At 39.6% G+C, this 23732-nt stretch overlaps 1 protein-coding gene across 2 annotated transcripts in view; it reads left to right on the top strand.

The window, feature by feature from the left end:
• Positions 1 to 474: 474 nt before the first annotated feature.
• LOC100345558 (NXPE family member 1) overlaps positions 475 to 23732 on the top strand; it is a 28685-nt gene continuing 5427 nt past the window's right edge. For both annotated transcript variants that reach the window (XM_070065074.1, XM_051827204.2), the window contains exons 1-4: positions 475 to 621; positions 12181 to 12286; positions 18443 to 19176; positions 21974 to 22032. In XM_070065074.1, the coding sequence (XP_069921175.1) occupies positions 12191 to 12286; positions 18443 to 19176; positions 21974 to 22032 (889 nt within the window). In that variant the 5' untranslated portion in view covers positions 475 to 621; positions 12181 to 12190. The remainder of the gene's footprint in view (positions 622 to 12180; positions 12287 to 18442; positions 19177 to 21973; positions 22033 to 23732) is intronic.

Below are 23732 nucleotides of genomic sequence, written 5' to 3'. Positions count from 1 at the left end.
CGGTTGCACCTCTTCCAGGCCAGCTCTCTGCTGTGGCCAGGGAGTGCAGTGGAGGATGGCCCAAGTGCTTGGGCCCTGCACCCACATGGGAGACCAGGAGAAGCACCTGGCTCCTGCCATTGGATCAGCGCAGTGCGCCGGCAGCAGTGCGCCGGCCACGGCGGCCATTGGAGAGTGAACCAACGGCAAAGGAAGACCTTTTTCTCCGTCGCTCTCTCTCACTGTCCACTCTGCCTGTCAAAAAAAAAAAAAGTTAAAAAAAAAGAGGGATCATCAAATCGTTCATGGAATACATGAATTATGAAACAACTATGCAAAGATATCAAAATCTTTTGCACCAAAATAAACTTACCTCAATTCAAAAAAAAAAAAAAGATTCTGACAGACAGCCAGTCTGCAGAGGCTCTGGGATTATGTCACCATTTAATTGCACTTTTCTTTATTGTATCTTCACAACTACGCCCCAAGGTAATAATAAACCAAGGGGCAGTGAATACAGATTGATGAAAACAAATGTGCTCACAGACAAGGATAAAGGGGACTTCTGCACATCGAGGGGAGCCACATAAGAACTCAGAGGTGTTTTTCCAACTACACAGACAGAGGCAGTCATCGGAAGAGGTAAGTGAAAGCCAGTGATGAGGACCCTGTGCTTCTGGGCCTGCTGTCTTGCCTGTGGTCAGTGAAGGGGGTGGGGGAGGTGGGCCAGGAAAAAAAAAGAAATCATAGAGACTTTGTGAGCCAAGGTCTTCTCTCAAGTAAGACAGAGAAGAAAAGAGAGAGAGTTCAGAAGAAAATGGTGGGAGACAAACACAGAAAGTGCTGAGCAGGCATGGACATGGTCACTCAGCCTTACAGCCAGTCAGAGAGGGGAGATGGGTGTGAGAAACACAGGCTTACACCTAGTTACATTCCTCTGCCTTGTTTCATGTGTGGCATTTCTGGGGGAAATTGTAAATATACCACAAGAACTCAGAACATGGGAAGAGCAGCGCAATGTAGAGTTATCCTGGGAAGTTGTCTGTAGAGGTGGGGCTTATGTTGGGGAATGGCCGACCACTAACGTGGGTGAGGTAAAGGCAAGCTGTCCCAGGTGAATAGCAGGGTATGTCATAAAGTCATAAAACCAGGAATATTTTTTTCGTTATTTGTGTCCTTGAATCTGTGTGTGTGTGTCTTTGTGTTGTGACTTGTGTGTATATTTTTAATTTACATAAAGAATGCGTGGTACAGACTTTTAATTCTTATTACTTTGTTCTCTTAGCTCTGACTTGAATAGCCTTCCATGTTGTGTGTAGCTGATCCTAACTGCTAGATAGTGTCCCACAGTACACATCCACTACATTTATCTTAACTTTTATAGTAATGCATATGAAAGTTCATCAGCTTCCCAACAGCTACACAAGATACACAATCAACTGAAATAAAATTTTATGTGATATTTTTGTGGACCTGACTGCGAAGTCCTCTGTGACATATACAAACTGGGCTTACAGCATATGTTGACACATTTTAAAACAAACCCTCAAAAATGCTTCTATATAGCTTTCAAAAAATATTATATTAGGGCTGGCGCCGCGGCTCACTAGGCTAATCCTCCGCCTAGCGGCGCCGGCACACCAGGTTCTAGTCCCGGTCGGGGCGCCGGATTCTGTCCCGGTTGCCCCTCTTCCAGGCCAGCCCTCTGCTGTGGCCAGGGAGTGCAGTGGAGGATGGCCCAGGTGCTTGGGCCCTGTACCCCATGGGAGACCAGGAAAAGCACCTGGCTCCTGGCTCCTGCCATCAGATCAGCGCGGTGCGCCGGCCGCTGTGCGCCAGCCACGGTGGCCATTGGAGGGTGAACCAACAGCAAAGGAAGACCTTTCTCTCTGTCTCTCTCTCTCACTGTCTACTCTGCCTGTCAAAAAAAAATATTATATTAATTTGTATTCAACAGTGCAGCATAGGTATGGATAGAAATGTGATCTATATTATTACAGTTGGATTTATGTCACCAATGATAGGACAAGTTAGCTTTAGAAAATACATGAATGCAATTTATAGTATTTAAAGATACAATTTGGCCGGTGCCACGGCTCAATAGGCTAATCCTCCGCCTGTGGCACCGGCACCCCGGGTTCTAGTCCCAGTTGGGGCGCTGGTTCTGTCCCGGTTGCTCCTCTTCCAGTCCAGCTCTCTGCTGTGGCCTGTGAGTGTAGTGGAGGATGGCCCAGATCCTTGGGCCCTGCACCCGCCTGGGAGACCAGGAGGAAGCACCTGGCTCCTGTCTTCGGATCGGCGCAGCGCACCGGCCGCAACTCACCGGCCGGAGCGGCCATTTGGGGGGTGAACCAACGGAAAAAGGAAGACCTTTTTCTCTGTTTCTCTCTCTCTCTCTCACTGTCTAACTCTGCCTGTCAAAAAAATATAATTTAAAAATTTATCAATACCTTTGAATCAGAAAAAGTCTTTGATAACAATTCAATTCCTATTAATGATAAATATACTTAGCTAACTGCTGTTAGAAATAAAACTTACTATGGAGAAAGCATTAATAAGCCCAATATCATACATAAGCATCATATATTTCATTAAAAGTGGAGAAATGTTGAAACTACTAAGGAAAACAAGACAAGGTGCCCAGTGTGGCCTCTCTGATCCCTTGTGTTCTGTATGTGCACTATTATAAAAGTGTATAAAATAAAGTTTGCATTTATATAGGTCATGCATATCATTTATTTAGAAAATGAAATTAAATAGTATTATATAAATAACAAATATATAGAGACACATACAAATGTGTGTAGATAATACTTATTTATAGGAATATATATATATATAATATATATGTTTCCAATAGACTGGCATGGAACCACCTTTTAAGGACAAAAGGAGAACCTGAATAACTCTATTTCTGGTCAATTTGAAGATCAGAGAGCTACCAAGACAGGAAGAACTTGAATGATCCAGCTCTCAGAAGAAAGTATGAGCGAAGCAAAGAGTAATTAGAGAAATAAAAGGAAAATGAAATACCATATTCAAAATCCTGTACCTCCACCAAACAAAATATTGCAATATAGTACTATATATCCAGTACAAATTTTTGCAAAATTGAAAACAAAATAAGGGGGTGGGTTGTAATTTATGGATTTGTCCCTAGAAAATGTAACTTACACAAGAATATTAAAGGTAGCTCTTCAAGCAGAGGAAAATTCTCTAAATGACAGTAGAAAAATGTAATGAAGAATGAAAAAGAAACTAAATGTACAAATATAAATGAGTAAGGATTATACAAAGTTGTACAAATTATACATCATAGTGTTATTCTAGAATTTAAATATCTGACAATAATAGCAAAAAAAACTGAAGGAGTTAAATGTAAGTGAAGTATAATCTGTAAGATCCTTCATTACCAGAAATTAGTAAAAGTTCCAAAGTATATTAGATCTCATAAAATCAAATCTGCATATTGAAATTTCTAAAATAGAGTAAAAACTACTAAAGTAGTTCATGTAAATGATAAGCTGAGGCCAGCGCCACGGCTCAATAGGCTAATCCTCCACCTGTGGCACCGGCACACCGGGTTCTAGTCCTGGTCAGGGTGCCGGATTCTGTCCTGGTTGCTCCTCTTCCAGGCCAGCTCTCTGCTATGGCCCAGGAGTACAGTGGAGGATGGCCCAAGTCCTTGGGCCCTGCACCCCAGGAGAAGCACCTGGCTCCTGCCATTGGATCAGCGCGGTGCACTGGCCACAGCGCGCTGGCTGCAGCGGCCATTGGAGGGTGAACCAACGGTAAAGGAAGACCTTTCTCTCTGTCTCTCTCTCTCTCACTGTCCACTCTGCCTGTCAAAAAAATGATAAGCTGAAAGAAAAAATAGAATAACTAAAAAATTTTCATTTATACAAATGAGTAAAAAGGAGGAAAATAGAGATGGCAGGACAGATGAAAACCAAATAAGATAAAATTCCAGATGTGTTAATGATAACTTAGAATGCAAAAGATGGCAGATTTGCTTACCTGGGACTAACATTTTGCAAATAACAGTACTAAGCCCTAGTAAAATATATTTTTCAATAAATTATCTGAATGCACTGCAGAAAGACGAATTGGAGGGGATTTCACACCCTAATGTCTATTGTGCAAGGTCATCTTGAGTTCAAGCAGAAAACTACAGGCTTTCTGGTCTGATGGAGTTCAAGGCAGTGTGAGTGGTTGGAAATTGAGCGGGGATATCCAAGAAGGAGGAAAGCCTTAGAGGGAAGAGCCCTAAAATTTGTGTATAACATTGAAATCATTGAGTGACCAAGAATTGTGTGTGCATAATAGAGACTCTAAGGAGCCCAGCAGAAAAGAGCTTTCTGGAAGCTTGAAATGACTCTGTAAGGACTTCACCTGTTACCCAACGCAGGGTAAACAGAATTTGAAGTTTGAGTCTCAGAAAAGTAGAAGGGTTTGGTTAAGAGCAGAATGTTTTCAAAATCCATCTTAAAGTGTAAAAAACCAAGCCATCACCCAGTCAAACTGAGAGAGAAAAACTTTCCTGAACTGAAAAACTCAATATTTTTGTTAGAACAATTTCAACCAAATTTACCTATGAGCTAAGAGCAGTAAATTCAAGCAGGCTTTCCATGAATCTGTCAGAAGTTAAACATTTACTTCCCCTATTATCCAGTTATTCCACCTTGAGCTTTCACCAAAATTAAATGAAAATCTGTCCATATAAGAAACTCTATGTGAATATTCATAGCAGTCCTGTTCACAGTAGCCCCAAACTCAAGTTAGCCCAAATGTTCAAAAAAATGAAGAATGAACTAAAATGCTACGGTATGTCTACGTAATGGATTCAGAGCCAGTAATTAAAGGAACTAACTGCTGGTAACTATAGCAACACATTCCACTGACTCACCAGCCATGAAAGGTTACATTCAATGTAATTCCTTTTTTAGGAAACACTAGAAAACAAATCTAATCTACAGTGCCAAGAAACAGACCTGAGGTTGCCTGGGGCCAGAGGCACAGTAGGATTGGGGAAGAAGGACATACTTACCTGGAAGCTGGGGCAAGGGAACTTGGGGGATGACAATATTCTCTGTTTAGCGTGATGGCACACAGGTGTGTCCATTTTATACACTCATAAAACTCTGGCTTAAATGCAAATATTCCAGTTGTATGTACACTATACCTCAACAGAGGTTCTCTTTCAAAGCTGAAGCAGTTCACTGGTAAAACTTCAGAACTATCTGTCCCAGGCAGCAATAGTGCTAGAAAATGGACCACAAACTAAAGATATGCTTAATGAGTAGATGTAAAGAGGCTGAACCACTGTGGGGGTAAGAAGGACTCCCAAATGCAATGCCTCAAACAAGGAAAGGAGACAGAGGTTTATTCCATGCTCATGTCACTGCCTAGTGAGCTTCTGCCCCTTGAGGTTCTCCAGGAAGCCAGGCACCATGGAGGCTTTGCCATCCAAAAGATCCAAAGACTATCAGCCTACCAATGGAGCCCATGTTAAAAGAAGTTTTTAAGAACTCCTTGTTCCCAGAATACTGTTGTCTTATCCATGATTAAAGCTGTATACTCATCTAAATAATAGCAGGTAGGAACATGAAAGGAAGTCTGGAAGAGATATGGCACACACCATCTGTTTAGCCTCCATTTCAGAGAATGAATACAGTCCCACTTCAACATTCAAATAAAAAAGGAGGAGAAGTTATGATGTGTAACTAGTGATCATGTACCCAGATACATGTTTTTATTATCACTGGTGAAAGGACAGCTAGCACTGTTTGCACAATGACTAAAAATATCAGAGGTTGACAGGATATGAGCATAAAGGAGACACATGAATGAGAGTTGGCATCCAGTGATACCATTCACAAAGACAAGGAGAGAAAGAGACAGAAGACATTCTGAGGAAGAGAAAACACTCAATTGCACAAGTTGGATGTGAGATTCCTATGAGTAGAGATGCACTAATAAATCTGATTTGCCAGGAAAAAAAAATCTGTTTGCAGCCTTTGCTGATTTCCATGATGTAAATACACTCAGCATGGCCTATTTTGCTACCAAGATGAAGTCACTGGAACAGAAGTTGGGAAGATATGTGCACAATAGTATCTCACTTGATAGTATAAGCCAGGGCTAGCACGTGTCTGCAAAAGCAGATTTCTAAGTAGAGATATCCTGAAGACAATTGGATATACAGAACTAAGTTACTAAGCTAAGGAGTAAGAATCTGAGTGCCGCATTGATCTGGTAATAAATGAGATTATCTGACCCTAAAGTTCCAAGAGAATTCTTGTTTTTGATTTAGATAAATGGTCTCTTGATTAAAGGTTCCAAGTCTCTTGATTAAAGGTTCCAAGTAGAAGATAGTTGGAAAATAATTATGAGTAGAGGAATGGGCCTTGCCATCAGAAAAATTTCTTATAATGAAGTACAATGGCCTGTTTTAAAGCAACCAATTCTGGCTGTAATCGTGCAGTGCCTCACCGTAGTTGTTAGACCAGAAATATATGCAATAGAACTGGTTGATTATTAAGACTTAGATCTGGTGGTACAAATATCCAGAATCCTACATGGTAGATTCAGCCTGATGTGATTCTCCTCTTGCATAAGGGAAGCCCCTGTGGGATATCCATAATATAAGGAAGATGGAGGCACATAAAGGTATACAATAAGATGTAGAATCTGACTCTTATCTTGTTTAGACACGGTCATAGTCAAAGTGGAGGTTCTCTCTCTCCCTTCAGAGAAAGGTACCTCCTTCTTTGATGACCTGTTCTTTCCACTGGGATCTCACTCGCAGAGATCTTTTGCCAGAGTGTCTTGGCTTTCCATGCCTGAAATACTCTCATGAGCTTTTCAGCCAGCTCCGAATGCCTTTAGGGCTGATTCTGAGGCCAGAGTGCTGTTTAGGACATCCACCATTCTATGAGTCTGCTGAGTATCTCACTTCCCATGTTGGATCACTCTCCCCTTTATTTACTCCATCGGTTAGCGTTAGCAGGTACTAGACTTGTCTATGTGCTCCCTTTGACTCCCAGTCCCTCCACCATGACGAACTGTGAACTGAAACTGATCACCTGGAACAGTGAGATGGCATTGGTACATGCCACCTCGATGGGATTGAATTGGAATCCCCTGGTATGCTTCCAACTCCACCACTTGGGGCAAGTCAGCCTGAGCATGTCCCAAATTATACATCTCTTCCCTCTCCCATTCCCACCACCATGTTCAACAGGGATCACATTTCAGTTAATTTTCAACACTTAAGAATAACTGTGCATCAATTACAGATCTAAACCAGTCATATTAAGTAGAACAGATAAAAAAAACTACTAAGAGGGATAATGTATTAAGTTGTTCATTAACAGTCAGGGCTATGCTGATCAAGCCACCGTTTCCCATAGTGTCCACCTCACTCCAACAGGTTTCCCTCTTGGTGTTCAGTCAGTCGTCACCGATCAGGGAGAACATATGGTATTTGTCCCTTTGGGACTGGCTTATTTCACTCAGCATGATGTGTTCCAGATTCCTCCATTTTGTTGCAAATGACTGGATTTCGTTGTTTCTTACTGCGGTATAGTATTCTAAAGAGTACATATCCCATAATTTCTTTATCCAGTCTATCGTTGATGGGCATTTAGGTTGGTTCCAGGTCTTAGCTATTGTGAATTGAGCTGCAATAAACATTAGGGTGCAGACCTCTTTTTTGTTTGCCAATTTAATTTCCTTTGGGTAAATTCCAAGGAGTGGGATGGCTGGGTCGAACGGTAGGGTTATCTTCAGGTTTCTGAGGAATCTCCAGACTGACTTCCATAGTGGCTTGACCAGTTTGCATTCCCACCAACAGTGGGTTAGTGTCCCTTTTTCCCCACATCCTCGCCAGCATCTGTTGATGGTAGATTTCTGAATGTGAGCCATTCTAACCGGGGTGAGGTGAAACCTCATTGTGGTTTTGATTTGCATTTCCCTGATTGCTAATGACCTTGAACATTTTTTCATGTGCCTGTTGGCCATTTGGATTTCCTCTTTTGAAAAATGTCTATTGAGGTCCTTGGCCCATCTCTTAAGTGGGTTGTTGGTTTTGTTTTTGTGGAGTTTCTTGATCTCTTTGTAGATTCTAGTTATTAACCCTTTATCTGTTGCATAGTTTGCAAATATTTTTTCCCATTCTGTCGGTTGTCTCTTCACTCTCCTGACTGTTTCTTTTGCAGTACAGAAACTTCTCAATTTGATGCAATCCCAATAGTTGATTTTGGCTTTGACTGCCTGTGCCTCCCGGGTCTTTTCCAGAAATTCTTTGCCTGTGCCAATGTCTTGAAGGGTTTCTCCAATGTTCTCTAGTAACTTGATGGTGTCAGGTCGTAGATTTAGGTCTTTAATCCATGTTGAGTGGATTTTTGTGTAAGGTGTAAGGTAGGGGTCTTGCTTCATGATTCTGCACGTAGAAATCCAATTTTCCCATTTATTGAATAGACTGTCCTTGCTCCAGGAATTAGTTTTGTATCCTTGATCAAATATAAGTTGGCTGTAGATGTTTGGGTTGATTTCTGGTGTTTCAATTCTGTTCCATTGGTCTATCCATCTGTTTCTGTACCAGTACCATGCTGTTTTAATTACAACTGCCCTGTAGTATGTCCTGAAATCTGGTATTGTGATGCCTCCGGCTTTGTTTTTGTTGTACAAGATTGCTTTAGCTATTCGAGGTCTCTTGTGCCTCCATATAAATTTCAGCACCATTTTTTCCAGATCTGAGAAGAAGGTCTTCGGTATCTTGATTGGTATTGCATTGAATCTGTAAATTGCTTTTGGGAGAATGGACATTTTGATGATATTGATTCTTCCAATCCATGAACATGGAAGATTTTTCCATTTCTTGGTATCCTCTTCTATTTCTTTCTTTAAGGTTTTGTAATTTTCATCGTAGAGATCTTTAACGTCTTTGGTTAAGTTTATTCCAAGGTATTTGATTGTTTTTGTAGCTATTGTGAATGGGATTGATCTTAGAAGTTCTTCCTCAGCCATGGCATTGTCTGTGTATACAAAGGCTGTTGATTTTTGTGCATTGATTTTATACCCTGCTACTTTGCCAAACTCTTCTATGAGTTCAGAGAACTCAGAGGACTTCCATAGCCTTGGAAACTCATGACTGGAGCATAGGGAGATTACTGATGCCATAGACAGGAGTGTCAATTGGTAAAGTCAACAACAGGAGTCACTGTGCACTTACTCCTCATGTAGGATCTCTGTCCTTAATGTGCTGTACATTGAGATTTAATGCTATAACGAGTACTCAAACAATATATTTCACTTTGTGTTTCTATGGGGGTGCAAACTGTTGAAATCCTTACTTAATGCATACTAAACTGATCCTCTGTAAAAAAAAAAAAAAAAGAAATTATCAATTCCCAACTTGACTCTCACTGGGATTAAACATGACAATAGGTCTGCTCTGATTTCATCATCATTTAAAAAAAATCATCTATTATTTTTCACTTTATGTTTCTGTGTGGGAGCAAACTGTTGAAATCCATACTTGATGTATACTAAGCTGATCTTCTGTATATTAAGATAATCAAAAATGAATCTTGATGTGAATGGAAGGGGAGAGGGAGTGGGAAAGGGGAGGGTTGTGGGTGGGAGGGACGGTATGGGGGGGAAGCCATTGTAATCCCTAAGTCGTACTTTGGAAATTTATATGCATTAAATAAAAGTTAAAAAAAAACTTTAAATGAAATAATAACATAGTAGATAAAATAATGAAGAGCTTTCTGTATGATCTTGGAATGGAGAAGAGTTTTAATTAAAGACAGACCTAAATGCTAAAAAAAAAAAAAAATAAGATGTAGAATCTGTTATAACCAAACTATGCACGGGAGAACAGAGGAATAAATTATTAAAAATTATTGAGGAAAGAAGAGCAGATACTAAAATTCAAACCAAAAGAAGGAATAGGAATTTTCCTAAATTACCAGTGTGCACAATGAGAACTGGAGAGTATCTCCAGTGCAGGGCAGAAAGAAGTGAGGAGAATTTCAGGAGGCATAGGACATGCAAAGACTTGAGAGCATGGATGAATAAGGATTATATAGAGACTAACAGAAATGCAATATTTCTGGTACTGTATTCTAGTCCCACATAAATGCTTATGTAGTTCATTTGATTGATTCTCTTCATCTCCAGCACATTTCATGGTACCTGACAGATACTGGGTGAGTAGCTAATAGCTTTTAAAAATAAATGAATAAACCAAATAAGTTTAAATGTCTATGAGAAGCAGGTTGAGAAGCTAATGTTCACAAAAGTGCACTGGTAATATTGTTTTGCTGTTTGTTTTTTTCAGTGTTGATAAATTTATCAACACACACTAAAATGAATCACACTAAACTTTGCAACACACACTTTTCAAATTCTTTCAATGTAGGAATCCTAGATCAGTCTTGCAGTATGGGCACCCCAGTCTACTGAGAGAAACCCCTTGACTCTGTTTCTCAGTCCTTTTGAAACTGCTATTTGCACATTCTGAGAAAATATGAAACTCCACTTAATATAAATTAAAGTTGGTCTGAGAAGCAGGATTTGCTTTTAAATTATTCATTCAACATGGAAGGGGAGAGGGAGTGGGAAAGGGGAGGGTTGTGGGTGGGAGGGACGGTATGGGGGGGGAAGCCATTGTAACACATGAGTCGTACTTTGGAAATTTATATTCATTAAATAAAAGATTAAAAAAAATTATTCATTCAACAAGTACCGTGTTTGTCAGGCACTGGGCAAACAATGCTTAGATGGACTTTATTCTAATTCTTTAGTAACTGGCAGTTTTTTGGAAACTGGATAACAAATAAACTATTGCAATATACTTGCAATGTGCGACATAGTTTAAAGGTGTTCCTTTGTCCTCTCCTCCACTCTTTCATTTTTGTCTCAACACCAATCTGGACCTAGAATTAAACCCCTCTACACTGTCACCTACAGTATGTTCTGATAATGGGGCAATTGCCATTCAATCAAAAGTCAGAAGACACGTATGAAATGTGTCTGTGTACTGCATTTGTTCAAAACAGTTCTTTGTGAACTCTCCAAAGGTAAACCAGCTCTAAACTCAACCTGTGCCCTCTAGCTTCTCTTTTGCATATGAAACATTTGTTTTTGTTCTGCACCAACAGGATGAAAAACTTAGGATCTTTTTTAATTCTACCAAATCAATCCACCAACTTAAAATCTTGTCACACTATCTATACTTCACTGAGGAGTTCATAAAGAGAGAGGAAAGGGCTTATATTTTGCATCCAAAAATAAACTATTTAACTAATGAGGCTTATGTCTGCTCTCCATGAGTATATTTACTCGGAATTGGTGCATAGGAGATTCTCTCTCCCTCTCTCTCTCCTATGGCTTCACCCCTCCACCATCTCTTGCTGTTTTTTCTCCTTTCCTTTCCTCATGAAGTATCTCACCTTAATGTATCATCTCTTTATTCTACAGAGTAATTCAGTCCTGAAGGAGTTCCTAACTCCGAATTTCACAGTTGCTGCTCAACAAAACAAAAACAAATTGTCCCAAATTCCTGCCAAAATAACAAGTCCAACAATCTTTAAAGACACTCACAAATTGTGGTTTTTTAAAAATAAACATATTCTGTGGTCCTATAAACTTTCCCAGGTCTCCCCAAATATGCTGATGAATGATTTTCCCTTCTTTTCATTGTAATTATAAGTTTTATAACAGGGTACAGTAACCGAGCATATGTGGGCATCTGGTTCCCATTTCAGGGTCATGGAAGGAGGAAGAAACAATCCTAACTGAAACTAGGGTAGGAGTAGCCAACAGGTGGGATGAAGGGCATTGGGGGTGCATTTTGAGTTAGGAAATAAAAAGAAGAAAAGTGCTTCCCCAAAGAAGAACAAAGTCTCAATGGTAAATTGAAGGTTAAAAATACAAGAACACTCAAAAAGTCTGTCAAAAATGGGATTAAATAAAATTATGAGTTTATTGTAATAGAAAAACTTTTGAAATCTGTACATAGTATTTGCATAATACAAATTTTCCGGATATTTCAAAAGAGGAGTCTGGCACCAAAATAAACTCATAGTCTTCATTCCACTTTTCCACAAACATTTTGAAGAACCCTTATAAAACAATAAGTATGGAGAGATTCACTTCTCACTTGTCTCCTTCTCATGTTGTCTTTCCTAGGACACTCATCATGTTCTCAAGTACAAAGCTACAAAAAATGCTGAAGTTCATATATCTGTTAACAGTTATCTGTATAATATTTGTTGTTTCTCAGAACTCTACAAAGGTAAGCACAGTTCTCCCCATTTTATGTGAAGCTCTTACCTGTGTGACCTGTGTCATGTTTGTCCTTGTCAATCAATCCCATCCCTCTTTGACCAATTCTTCCATTCCTACCACCTTCCCTAGCTAATTACTATGAGGAATTTTGGATCCTGACTCTCTTTGGTTCCTCATTGCCCATCATGTTCAATCAACTTTAATTCAGATTTGACCTCTCACAAGCCCCTAAAGTAGCTCTTGGAAATGTCACCAACTTAATAATTACCTTGTTACTAAATCAGGTTCAGGTACGAGGGTTCTTCAAAGACATTCATATAAAATAGGTATTATGAAAAAAACTATGCATGGATTTCAAAATATTTTCAGCCCAAATAAATGTATCTTTGAATTCCATTTCTTAATTACTATCCTGTTACTTAACCATTTGAATCTGGTTTCTTATTTTGTCTTTTTGTCTGTGATTTCAATCAAAGAGGTTTTTTTTATTTAATTGAGTGACAGAGAGAGAAAGAGAGATCTCCTCCATCCATAGGTTCACTCCACAGATGGCTGCAAGTGTTGGAGCTGCACTAGGCCAAACCAATTGTTATTTTGGCTCTGAAGCCCATGCCTCTGGGGTATTTACAAATAACTCTTTCCCTGTGCCTATATCTTGCATGGTTTCTCCAATGCCCTCTAATAATTTGATGCTGTCAGGTCATAGATTTAGATCTTTAATCCATGTTGAGTGGATTTTTGTGTAAAGGCTAAGGTAGGGGTCTTGCTTCATGCTTCTGCACATGGAAATCCAGTTTCCACAGCACCATTTGTTTTTTTGTTGTTGTTGTTTTGTTTTGTTTTGTTTTGTTTTTTTGACAGGCAGAGTTGGACAGTCAGAGAGACAGAGAGAAAGGTCTTCCTTCCATTGGGTCACCCCCAAATCACCAACATGGCTGGCACCCTGCACCGATACGAAGCCAGGAGCCAGGTGCTTCCTCCTGGTCTTCCATGCGGGTGCAGGGCCCAAGCACGTGGGCGATTCTCCACTGCCTTCTGAAGCCACAGCAGACAGCTGGATTGGAAGAGGAGCAACTGGGACATAACCAGGGCCCAAACCAGGACTAGAATCCAGAGTGCTGGTGCTGCAGGTGGAGGATTAGCCTAGTGAGCCGTGGCACCTGCCCCAGCACCATTTATTGAATAGAATTCCCTTGCTCCAGGATTTGGTTTTAGATCTTTGAGCAAATATAAGTTGGCTACAGATGTTTGGATTGATTTCTGGTGTTTCTATACTGTTCCATTGGTCTATCCATCTGTTTCTGTACCAGTACCATGCTGTTATGATTACAACTGCTCTGCAGTATGTCCTGAAATCTGGTATTGTGATGCCTCCGGCTTTGTTTTTGTTGTACAAGATTGCATTAGCTATTCTAGGTGTCCTGTGTCTCCATATGAATTTCAGAATCATTTTTTCCAGATCTGAGAAGAAGAGCTTTGGTATCTTGATTGGTATCACATTGAATCTATAAATTGCTTTTAGGAAAATGGACATTTTGATGATATTGATTTTTCCAAACCATGAGCATGGAAGATTTTTCCACTTTTTGGAATCCTCTTCTATTTCTTTCTTTAAGATTTCATAATTCTATCCGTAGAGATCTTTAACATCCTTGGTTAAGTTTATTCCAAGGTATTTGATTGTTTTTGTAGCTATTGTGAATGGGATTAATCTTAGAAGTTCTTCATCAGCCGTGGCATTGCCTGTGTATACAAAGGCTGTTGATTTTTGTGCATTGATTTTATATCCCGCTACTTTGCCAAACTCTTCTATGAGTTCCAATAGTCTCTTAGTAGAGTCCTTTGGGTCCCCTAAATAAAGAATCATATCATCTGCAAAGAGGGATAGTTTGAGTTCTTCCTTCCCAATTTGTATCCCTATAATTTCTTTTTCATGCCTAATAGCTCTGGCTAGAACTTTGAGAACTATATTGAATAGTGAGAACTATATATTAAATAGTGGTGAGAGTGGGCATCCCTATCTGGTACCAGATCACAGTGGAAATGCTTCCAGCTTTTCCCCATTCAATAGGATGCTGGCTGTGGGTTTTTCATAAATTGCTTTGATTGTATTGAGGAATGTTCCTTCCATACCCAGTTTGCTTAGAGTTTTCATCATGAAGGGGTGTTGTATTTTATCGAATGCTTTCTCTGCATCTATTGAGATAATCATATGGTTTTTCATCTGCAGTTTGTTAATGTGGTGTATCACATTGATTGATTTGCGAACATTGAACCATCCCTGCATACCAGGGATAAATCCCACTTGGTCTGGGTGGATGATCTTTCTGATGTGTTGTTGCATTCTATTGGCGAGAATTTTATTGAGGATTTTTGCATCTATGTTCATCAGGGATATTGGTCTGTAATTCTCTTTCAGTGCTGCATCTTTTTCCGGCTTAGGAATTAAGGTGATGCTGGCTTCATAGAAAGAATTTGGGAGGATTCCCTCTTCTTCGATTATTCTTAATAGTTTGAGAAGAATTGGAGTTAGTTCTTCTTTAAATGTCTGGTAGAATTCAGCAGTGAATCCATGCGGCACTGGGCTTTTCTTTGTTGGGAGGGCTTTTATTACTGTAGCAATTTCTGTCTCAGTTATGGGTCTGTTTAGGTTTTCTATGCCTTCCTGGTTCAATGTAGGTAGGTTGCATGTGTCCAGGAATCTATCTGTCTTATAGGGTTTCCCTGTTTGCTGGCATACAGGTCCTTGTACTACTTTCTGATGATTCTTTTTATTTCTGTAGTGTCTGTGGTTACGTTTCCTTTTTCATCTCTGATTTTATTGATTTTGGTCGTTTCTCTTCTTTTTTTAGTTAGTTGGGCCAATGGGGTGTCAATTTTGTTTATTTTTTCAAAAACCCAGTCCTCATTTGGCTGATTTTTTGTAATGTTTTTTTTTTTGATTCAATCCTGTTGATTTCTTCTCTGATTTTAATTATTTCCCTTCTCCTACTAGATTTGGGTCTGGTTTGCTGCAGATGTTCTAGGTCCTTGAGATGCATTGAAAGCTCATTTATTTGGTGCCTTTCCAATTTCTTGATGTAGGCACCTATTGCTATAAACTTTCCTCTTAACACTACTTTTGCTGTATCCCATAAGTTTTGGTATGTTGTGTTGCTATTGTCGTTTACTTCCAGTATGTTTTTGATTTCTCTTTTGATTTCTTCTATGATGCAGTGTTCATTCAGGAGCATGTTGTTCAGTCTCCATGTGCTTGCATATGTTCTAGGGATTCCTGAGTTGCTAATTTCAAACTTCATTCCTTTATGGTCTGAGAAGCTGCATGGTATGATTCTAATTCTTTTGAATTTGCTGAGACTTGCTTTATAGCCTAGTATGTGGTCAATCCTAGAGAAGGTTCCATGTACTGCTGAGAAGAATGTAAATGCTTTCTGTGTAGGATGAAAAGTTCTGTAGACATCTGTTAGATCCATTTGGGCTATAGTGTCATTTAAATCTACTGTCTCCTTGTTGATCTTCTGTCCTGTTGATCTGTCTATTTCTGAGAGTGGGGTATTGAAGTCCCCCAGTAGTATTGTATTGGGGTCTAAGTCTCCCTTTAAGTCCCTTAACAAATCTTTTAGATAAACCGGTGCCCTGTAATTAGGTGCATATACATTGATAATCGTTATATCTTCCTGTTGAACTGATCCCTTAATCATTATATAGTGCCCCTCTTTGTCTCTCCTAACAGTTTTTGTGGTAAAGTTTATGTTGTCTGATATTAAGATGGCTACGCCTGCTCTTTTTTCATTTCTGTTGGCATGGTATATCTTTTTCCAACCTTTCACTTTCAGTCTGTATGGATCTTTGTTGGAAAGATGTGTTTCTTGTAAGCAGCAAATAGATGGGTTTTGTTCCTTTACCCAATCAGCCAATCGGTTTCTTTTAACTGGACAGTTGAGTCCATTAATGCTCAATGTGACTACTGATAAGTAATAGCTTTGCCCTGCCACTTGCCAAAGCTATTTTCTGATATATGTTTTGAACTTCCTGTGATCTTTTGGTGTGAGATTTCCTTCATTTACCTTCTTTCATATTGATGACCATGTTTCTGTGTTTCTGTGTGTAACACATCTTTAAGCATCTTTTGGAGGGCTGGACGAGTGGTGACAAATTCTTTCAATTTCTGTTTGTTGTGAAAGGTCTTTATTTCACCTTCATTCACAAATGAGAGCTTTGCAGGATATAATATTCTGGGCTGGCAGTTTTTCTCTCTTAGTACCTGGGCTATATCTCACCATTCCCTCCTGGCTTGTAGAGTTTCTGATGAGAAGTCAGCTGTGAGTCTGATTGGAGATCCTCTGAGAGTAATCTTACGTTTCTCTCTTGCACATTTTAGGATCTTTTCTTTATGTTTCACTGTGGAGAATTTAATTACAACGTGTCGTGGTGAGGATCTCTTTTGGTCATGTTTATTAGGGGTTCTGTGAGCTTCCTGTACTAGAATTTCTCTGTCCTTCTCCAAACCTGGGAAATTTTCTGCTTTTATCTCACCAAAAAGGCCTTCTAATCCTTTCTCCCTCTCCATGCCTTCAGGAACTCCTAGAACCCGAATGTTGGGTTTTTTAATAGTATCCTGAAGATTCCCAACAATATTTTTTAGATTTCTTTGGTTTGATTGTATATTTTCCTGTTCTCTGTCTTCTAAGTCTGATATTCTCTCTTTTGCTGCACCCATTCTGTTTTTAAGGCTCTCTAATGTGTTTGTCATTTGATCTATTGAATTATTCATTTCATTATGATTTCTTGTTACTATCACAGTTTCATTTTCTACTAGTTGTTTCATTTCATTTTGATTCCTCCTTAATATTTCATTTTCACGAGAGAGATGTTCTATATTGTCCATTAAGGATTTCTGTAGTTCGAGAATTTGTTTTTGAGAACTTCTTAATGTTCTTATCAATTTTTTGAGATCAGCTTCTTGCATTTCTTCTATGTCATCATCTTCATAATCTTGAAGATTTACATATGCAAAATGGCGTGCACCGCTTTACTTACGTAAAATGGCGCCTGCCCTTTGTCTCGCTCGGCTTTGTAAGGTGAGTGGAGAGAGAGGCTAAATGTCCGTGCCGGTTCCCCTTATTTATTCGATTTTTTTCTCTCCTCCAGCCAGCCTGGTGAACTTTCCCCAGGGGGTTTCAAGCCTCATTCTCTGCAGGCTCTTTCTGCCTTTCCCCGCCAATGTCTCAGGTCACCGAGAGGTTTTTGTCTCACCTCCCCTTCCAGCGCTGGCTTGCAGACTCTGCAGCTCCGGCGGCTCCAGTGGCTCCCGCGGCTCCGGTGGCTCCCGTGGCTTGGCTTCCACGCGGTGGGCGACCTTGCTCTCCCCGTAGGTCCTCCGAGTCACAGCCACTAGATCCGGAAGAGTTTCCTCTGCTATTTTTCCCTGATCCTTTTCCTGAGGCTACCGGAACTCCACTTTTATTAAACTATCTTTTCCCAGACTATCGGTGCATGCCCTCACTATTCCGCCATCTTGGCTCCGCCCCCAGTACAAATAAAATTTAAAAACTAATGTTTTTAAAGAGGTCATGGTACAAATTCATAGTAATTTATAGTAATATGAAATATTCCTCTAAGAACTGAAGAACCATTGAAGTAGTTTCAGCAGGCAGAGTTCACTAACAGACTTCTGCTTTAGAAAGACTGGTTTAGTCACAGTGCAGACAATTAAATGCAGAGAAAGCAGGACTGTCTTCATAAATTGTCAAGACAATCTTCATGCTTTCAGTGGCTACTATAATCCAGGAGATAAATGATAGTATATTTACCTATGATGCAGTTGGAAAGGAAAAGACTAATAAACACTAGTAAAATATATAGCAGTAGAACTAACAGAAATGACTTACTGGATGTAAGGTGTATGCAGAAAGGAAGACTAAAGATATGAGCATCAATATATTACTCATAAGTATTCTCTGAGCTATATACTTTGGGTTTAATATATTTGTAACTGTTCTTTAAATATCAAGGTAAGAAAAATGGTTATATTTCATTCAAAATGTTCAGGGAGTTTAAAAATAATGAGGATAATATATAGCTAAATATTCAAATTCATAGTAAGGAAAAATGACTAGCAAAAGGTTCATTTCATAGTAGGCCAAATTTCTTGTCATTTCAGATTTGGGGTGCTCTAAAGTTACCCATCTCCCACTACTATTCTAATACCTCCGTGATGTCCTCATTCCCAAAAATGCCAGTGAGCCCGGTGAAGTCACTAACAGAGACTGAGCTGAGAGTAAAGGAAATCCTGGAGAAATTAGATCGGCTGATCCCACCCAGACCTTTCACCCACGTGAACACCACCACCAGTGCCACACACAGCACAGCCACCATCCTCAACCCACAAGACAAGTATTGCATGGGAGACCAGCTGGACATCTTGCTGGAGGCAAAGGACCACTTGGGACACCAGAAGGAATATGGTGGGGATTTCCTGAGGGCCAGGATGTCCTCCCCAGCTTTAAAGGCAGGAGCCTCAGGAAAGGTGACCGACTTCAACAATGGTACCTACCTTGTCAGCTTCACCCTGTTCTGGGAGGGCCGGGTCTCCCTGTCTGTTCTGCTCATCCACCCCAGTGAAGGGGCATCAGCTCTCTGGAGGGCAAGGAACCAAGGCTATGACAGAATGTTTTTCAAAGGGCAATTTGTCAATGGGACTTCCCATGTCTTCGCTGAATGTAGCCTGACCTTAAACTCAAACACCAAAGGGTGCAAATACTTGAATGACAGAGACCAAGAAATCTTCTACTGCATGAAACCTCCACACATGCCTTGTGAAGGCCTAACCCACGTGAGAACAGATCATCAGCATATTTCCTACCTTAGCAGCAAGGAGAAAGACCTCTTTGTTAAGTAAGTATACTCCAAAACACTGAGAGCTGCTCCTCAAAAAGACTACAGTGTCGTGTATTGAGTATGACCTTCTCAGATGCTCCCTCTACTCAAGGTTCTGGTCAAATGTGTGGTGTCTCCATGGGACACTCTTCACAGTTCCACCACAAAGTTTGTGTTTTCATTGACATGTTCAGTAGAAGACAGGTGCACATAATGCATACACCTGTGTTTCTCCATGATGATTGCTATTATCAGATTCAGTCATGTCTTTAACTATACACCTCAATTTAACAAAAATTGTTCAATGGAAAAAATCATTCTTCTGTGTGTTCTAGATGTTCTTTCCCAAATGTGTGATAGCATCCATGCTCCTTTACCTCTCAGATCATACTCCATAAATTCTGCCTCTTGAATGTCTTTCATATCCATGCACTTCTCCCCATGCCTAGGGCTGCCACCCAAGTTCAGACCACCATTATCTCCTCTAGATGACTCCTAACAGCTTCCTAACTGACCCCTTTCCCACCAATCCTACCCTTCTCCAATCCATTCTCTGCACTGCAGTCTGGTCAATCTTTCTAAAAAGCTAACTCCTACCAGTCATCTCCAGCTCATCTCACGGTCACATATTTCTCTGTACCTACTGTTCAGGGTCAAGCAACCCTTTACACTCCCTAAGTTGTGACCTAATGATTGAACCCTCCTAAAAATTGGGTATAAAAGTATGTTTCTCAGATGAGTCAAGGCTGCATGAATGTCACACCTTTCTCTCACTGCTCACAAACAAATGTTCACTTCCTGGGTTCCTGCTTCTATTGGGATGGAAAATACTTCATTACTTAGTATGTACCACCAAGGTTTCTTCCTGGGTCACTCTGAGGATGTACAAATCCTAAAACTGTAAGCCAAGTGCTGAAATACCATTCAGCTGCATGGTCTTTTGCTTTTCGACTAACTTCCCATAAGTCTCAGGAGCTCAGTCCATTTCTGCTTCCCTTCCCTTTCTGCCAATAGTCACCCCCCTCTACACCCTGAGGATTCATTTTCTTAAGGCTTGTGAGAGTACAAAACTAGGTTCTCAGAAATCCATTTCTCAGCAATGTCCAAAGCCAGATTTGAGGGTTTTTTTCTTTCTTTAATCTCTCAAGTTACAATTACATAAATGGAACTGTAGGTCATTATGTAAACCAAAATAATCCAAGCACAGAAACACAAGTAACACACAATATCACTCTTAAGTGGATTCTATGAAAAAGCTGATCTCACAGAAGTTAAAGGTATAATGGGGGTTACCAGAGCCTTACGAAGGAAGGAGGGAGGACAGGATGAGAAAAGGTTAATTAACAAGTTGTAAGTCATAGCTAGATGAGAGTAAAACTCCAAAGTTTGATTGCACAGTAAGGTGACTAAAACATTAATGTACTTAAAAACTTAGATGATAAGACTTCAGATGTGTTCATCATAAAGGAATATTAAGTGTTTGAGGAGATGGGTAGTTTTACCCTGATTAGAGTTTACACAATGTAGTCATGTATTGAAAGATCACATGGTACCCCCAAAATAGGCACAATTTTTATGAGTCAAAATTTCTTAATTGAAAAAGATTATAAAATAAATAAATCTCAAATTATATATACTAAAGGAAAGTAAGAATGATACCAAACAGGAAAAAATAACATAAATTCTAGAATCTGACCTCGTTATCCAAGTTTTTGCTCCTGACCTGCAGTTCAGGAGTCCTTACTGAATAAGTAAATGGATGGTTGGGTTTCTGTCCCTTCCCTTTTATCTCTAAAGGTACAACTCATTAAATCTCATCCTACCCACTGATCAAACATCCTTGTGCCTAAATCCCAATAAGGATGAAAAAATGCTGATCCTTTGTATCTCCAGATTGAACCTGAAAAAGGCATTCATAGCAGAAAACCAGGTACCATGCATATCTTTTGTGCCTGGAACTTGGGATCTCATTCTCCCCTGAACCCTTTCCTGCCTACATCTACTTACATAACCAGTACACAGGCTTGAAACAAAGACTGAGTCAGAGAGTAAGTTTTGAAACATGAAAAGTTGTATAGTATTTCATCAGCTGGAGGAAAGAATTGCAATGGACATCATTCAAGATCAGACAGAATTCTCCTTCCTGCCAGCTACTTTGGTAGGCATTAAGGATACAGCAGTGGGCCTGTAAAATGTATTACCTCCCATTATGAACCTTAGAATCTTCAGAAAGCAAGTTCATAGGGAAAATTAAAGCTAATCATCATAACAAGAAAAAGGCTAGGGAAGGAACCATGGACCCTGATAAAAGAGTCAATGTACCAGGATGAGAAGCCTGAACTTGTTAGGCAAATGATAGGAAGATAGTAAAAGGTATTACATAGTGACAGAGCTGCATTTGCTATCTTAAAGAGTGCTGAAAAATTTAGGTGGGATTAACTGAGATGTCTGACCAATTAGAGGTTGTTCATTGTGTAGGAAAAAAATATGTGAACCTGAATTGGTGAACTGGATTCAAAAAGAGAGATGAGAACCTGCAGATGAGACAACTATTTTGAGTATAAAATTCCACAAAATAAAGATTTCTTATAGCACATGAGTAGACCTGTCCTGGATTTCAGGTCTCTCAGCAGAGCAGAACCTCCTCCAAGATCCTGATTCATTTGCAATGCCAAACAAATCTAAAATGTACAACAATTATAATAGTTTTCAGCTATAGAAAATAAAAATTATCCTTTATGTACAAGCAGGTGATTTATGTTACCTGTGTTATGTGGACACACAACAGGCTGATTCGCTGTCCTATTTCTTGAAGGTCCAAAGTGGGAGTTGAAATAATGAAAGACCAACATATTGATGTCTCCCAATGTAAAAGTAAGTCCTCTCCATGCTGTGCTGGGTGTGTTTTGCGTGTATGTACACAGAGGGAAGCTTATCAATATAAACTGTAGTCATTGTAGTTTTTCTGGTGTTCAATTCCTAGCAGTAATAACTTCTTCACATTTTCCAGCTTCTAAGGATGCCTATATTCCGTGTGGTCCCCTTCTTCTATCTACAAAGCCACAACATTGGATCAAGACCTTGTGTCACATCTCTATGACCCACCCTTCTGCCTCCTTCTTCTATTTTGGAGGACAAATGAGATATGATCGAACCCATCAGATAATGTAGGATAACCTCTCCATCTCAAAGTCCATACCCTAGGTCACATCCTTTGAGCAAAGACCTTTGAGCCATGTAAGACTCACAGGTATGAGTAAATAGGACATGGATATCTTTTGGGGGGGGGCATTAGTTGGCATAAAACAGTCTCGAATGAAAAATACAAAGGAATACTAATACTATTACCCAGAAACTATTCAGAATACTCAAGCCTATTATAATAGTATTAAATAAAATTAACATGTAAGAGAAATCATAAGAGAGTCTGTTATATATTTGACATAATTGAACACCTTGACAATACATATTATAGAAGAAATGGTTTCTAAAAACAAACTCAAAAATTATCTTCTCACTCAAGGACACCAAGACATTATTAGAATGGGAAATAATAACTATGGAACTCAATTTTCCAGGATTACGGTATTTAGCAATCCAGGGTGAAATGTTATTGTGCTTCATAAAAGCCAAACCAACATAATTCCAATGTAATTATAGGACGATGAAAATGTCTTTTAGTAAACCAATCATCAAGACTTAAGGTGATATTCTGAGTGTATTTTCCAATTCTACCACCAGCAAATTTCTAAATTTGCCACTTTGTCCACAAGTTACAAATACAGTACAATCTATAATAATGTACTCTTCTGTGGACACAGGCAACAGGAACTGTAAGGTTTCTCAGGAACTAAGCAAGGATGAATAAGCAGACTGATGAAGATATCCTCATAGTCATTTCCTCCATCCTCTTCAGTAATGGAAATCACTACTGCATACAGACCCATCGTCACTTTCCTTGTAGTCATGGCCGTGACTGTTTTTCTCTAGGAGTGTGAATGGAAGGATATGAAGAACTTCTAGGTCTCACCTCTTTAAAAGCAAAACAACTTGTGCTCCCTTCCCATTTCCTTCTTACTTACTTAACGGTAGATTTAATTGCAGGAAAAAAAGGAGCCATGTTAGATCATGTGATTGAAGTCACGTGTTAAGAACGGCAGAGCAATAAGATGCTAGAAGGCACTAGAGTGCCTGACACTGTGCAGCTTCATCATATCCCTAGCTTGCTCACTCCAGGATTGTGACTTGAGCGAGTATTAAGTTCCTATTTATTAATTCATTATTATTTTTGGCCTTTCTTACAGAATTCCAGAATTTTTCCTACTTAAGACATAATGTGGTGTCAGAAGAGAAGTGTTGATAGTACAAAACCTACATTCTAGGCAAGGAACACTCAGTGGTGGGTTACCAGTATAGTGAATGGCAAGGACACATGGCATGCGAAAGCTGATGGTTTTGTCATACCATGGCCAAATAGTTGGTGCACTGCTATCTATGATACTTGGGAAGCAGACCATGTGACAATGGAGTCTGTAATTCTAGTGGAACTTGCTGGAATATCTCAGAATATTAGT

Source organism: Oryctolagus cuniculus, chromosome 1, assembly GCF_964237555.1.
Source record: "Oryctolagus cuniculus chromosome 1, mOryCun1.1, whole genome shotgun sequence".
Lineage (NCBI taxonomy): Eukaryota > Metazoa > Chordata > Mammalia > Lagomorpha > Leporidae > Oryctolagus > Oryctolagus cuniculus.
The sequence above is the reverse complement of the archived record's forward strand: the minus strand, read 5'-3'. Positions and strand labels throughout refer to the sequence as shown.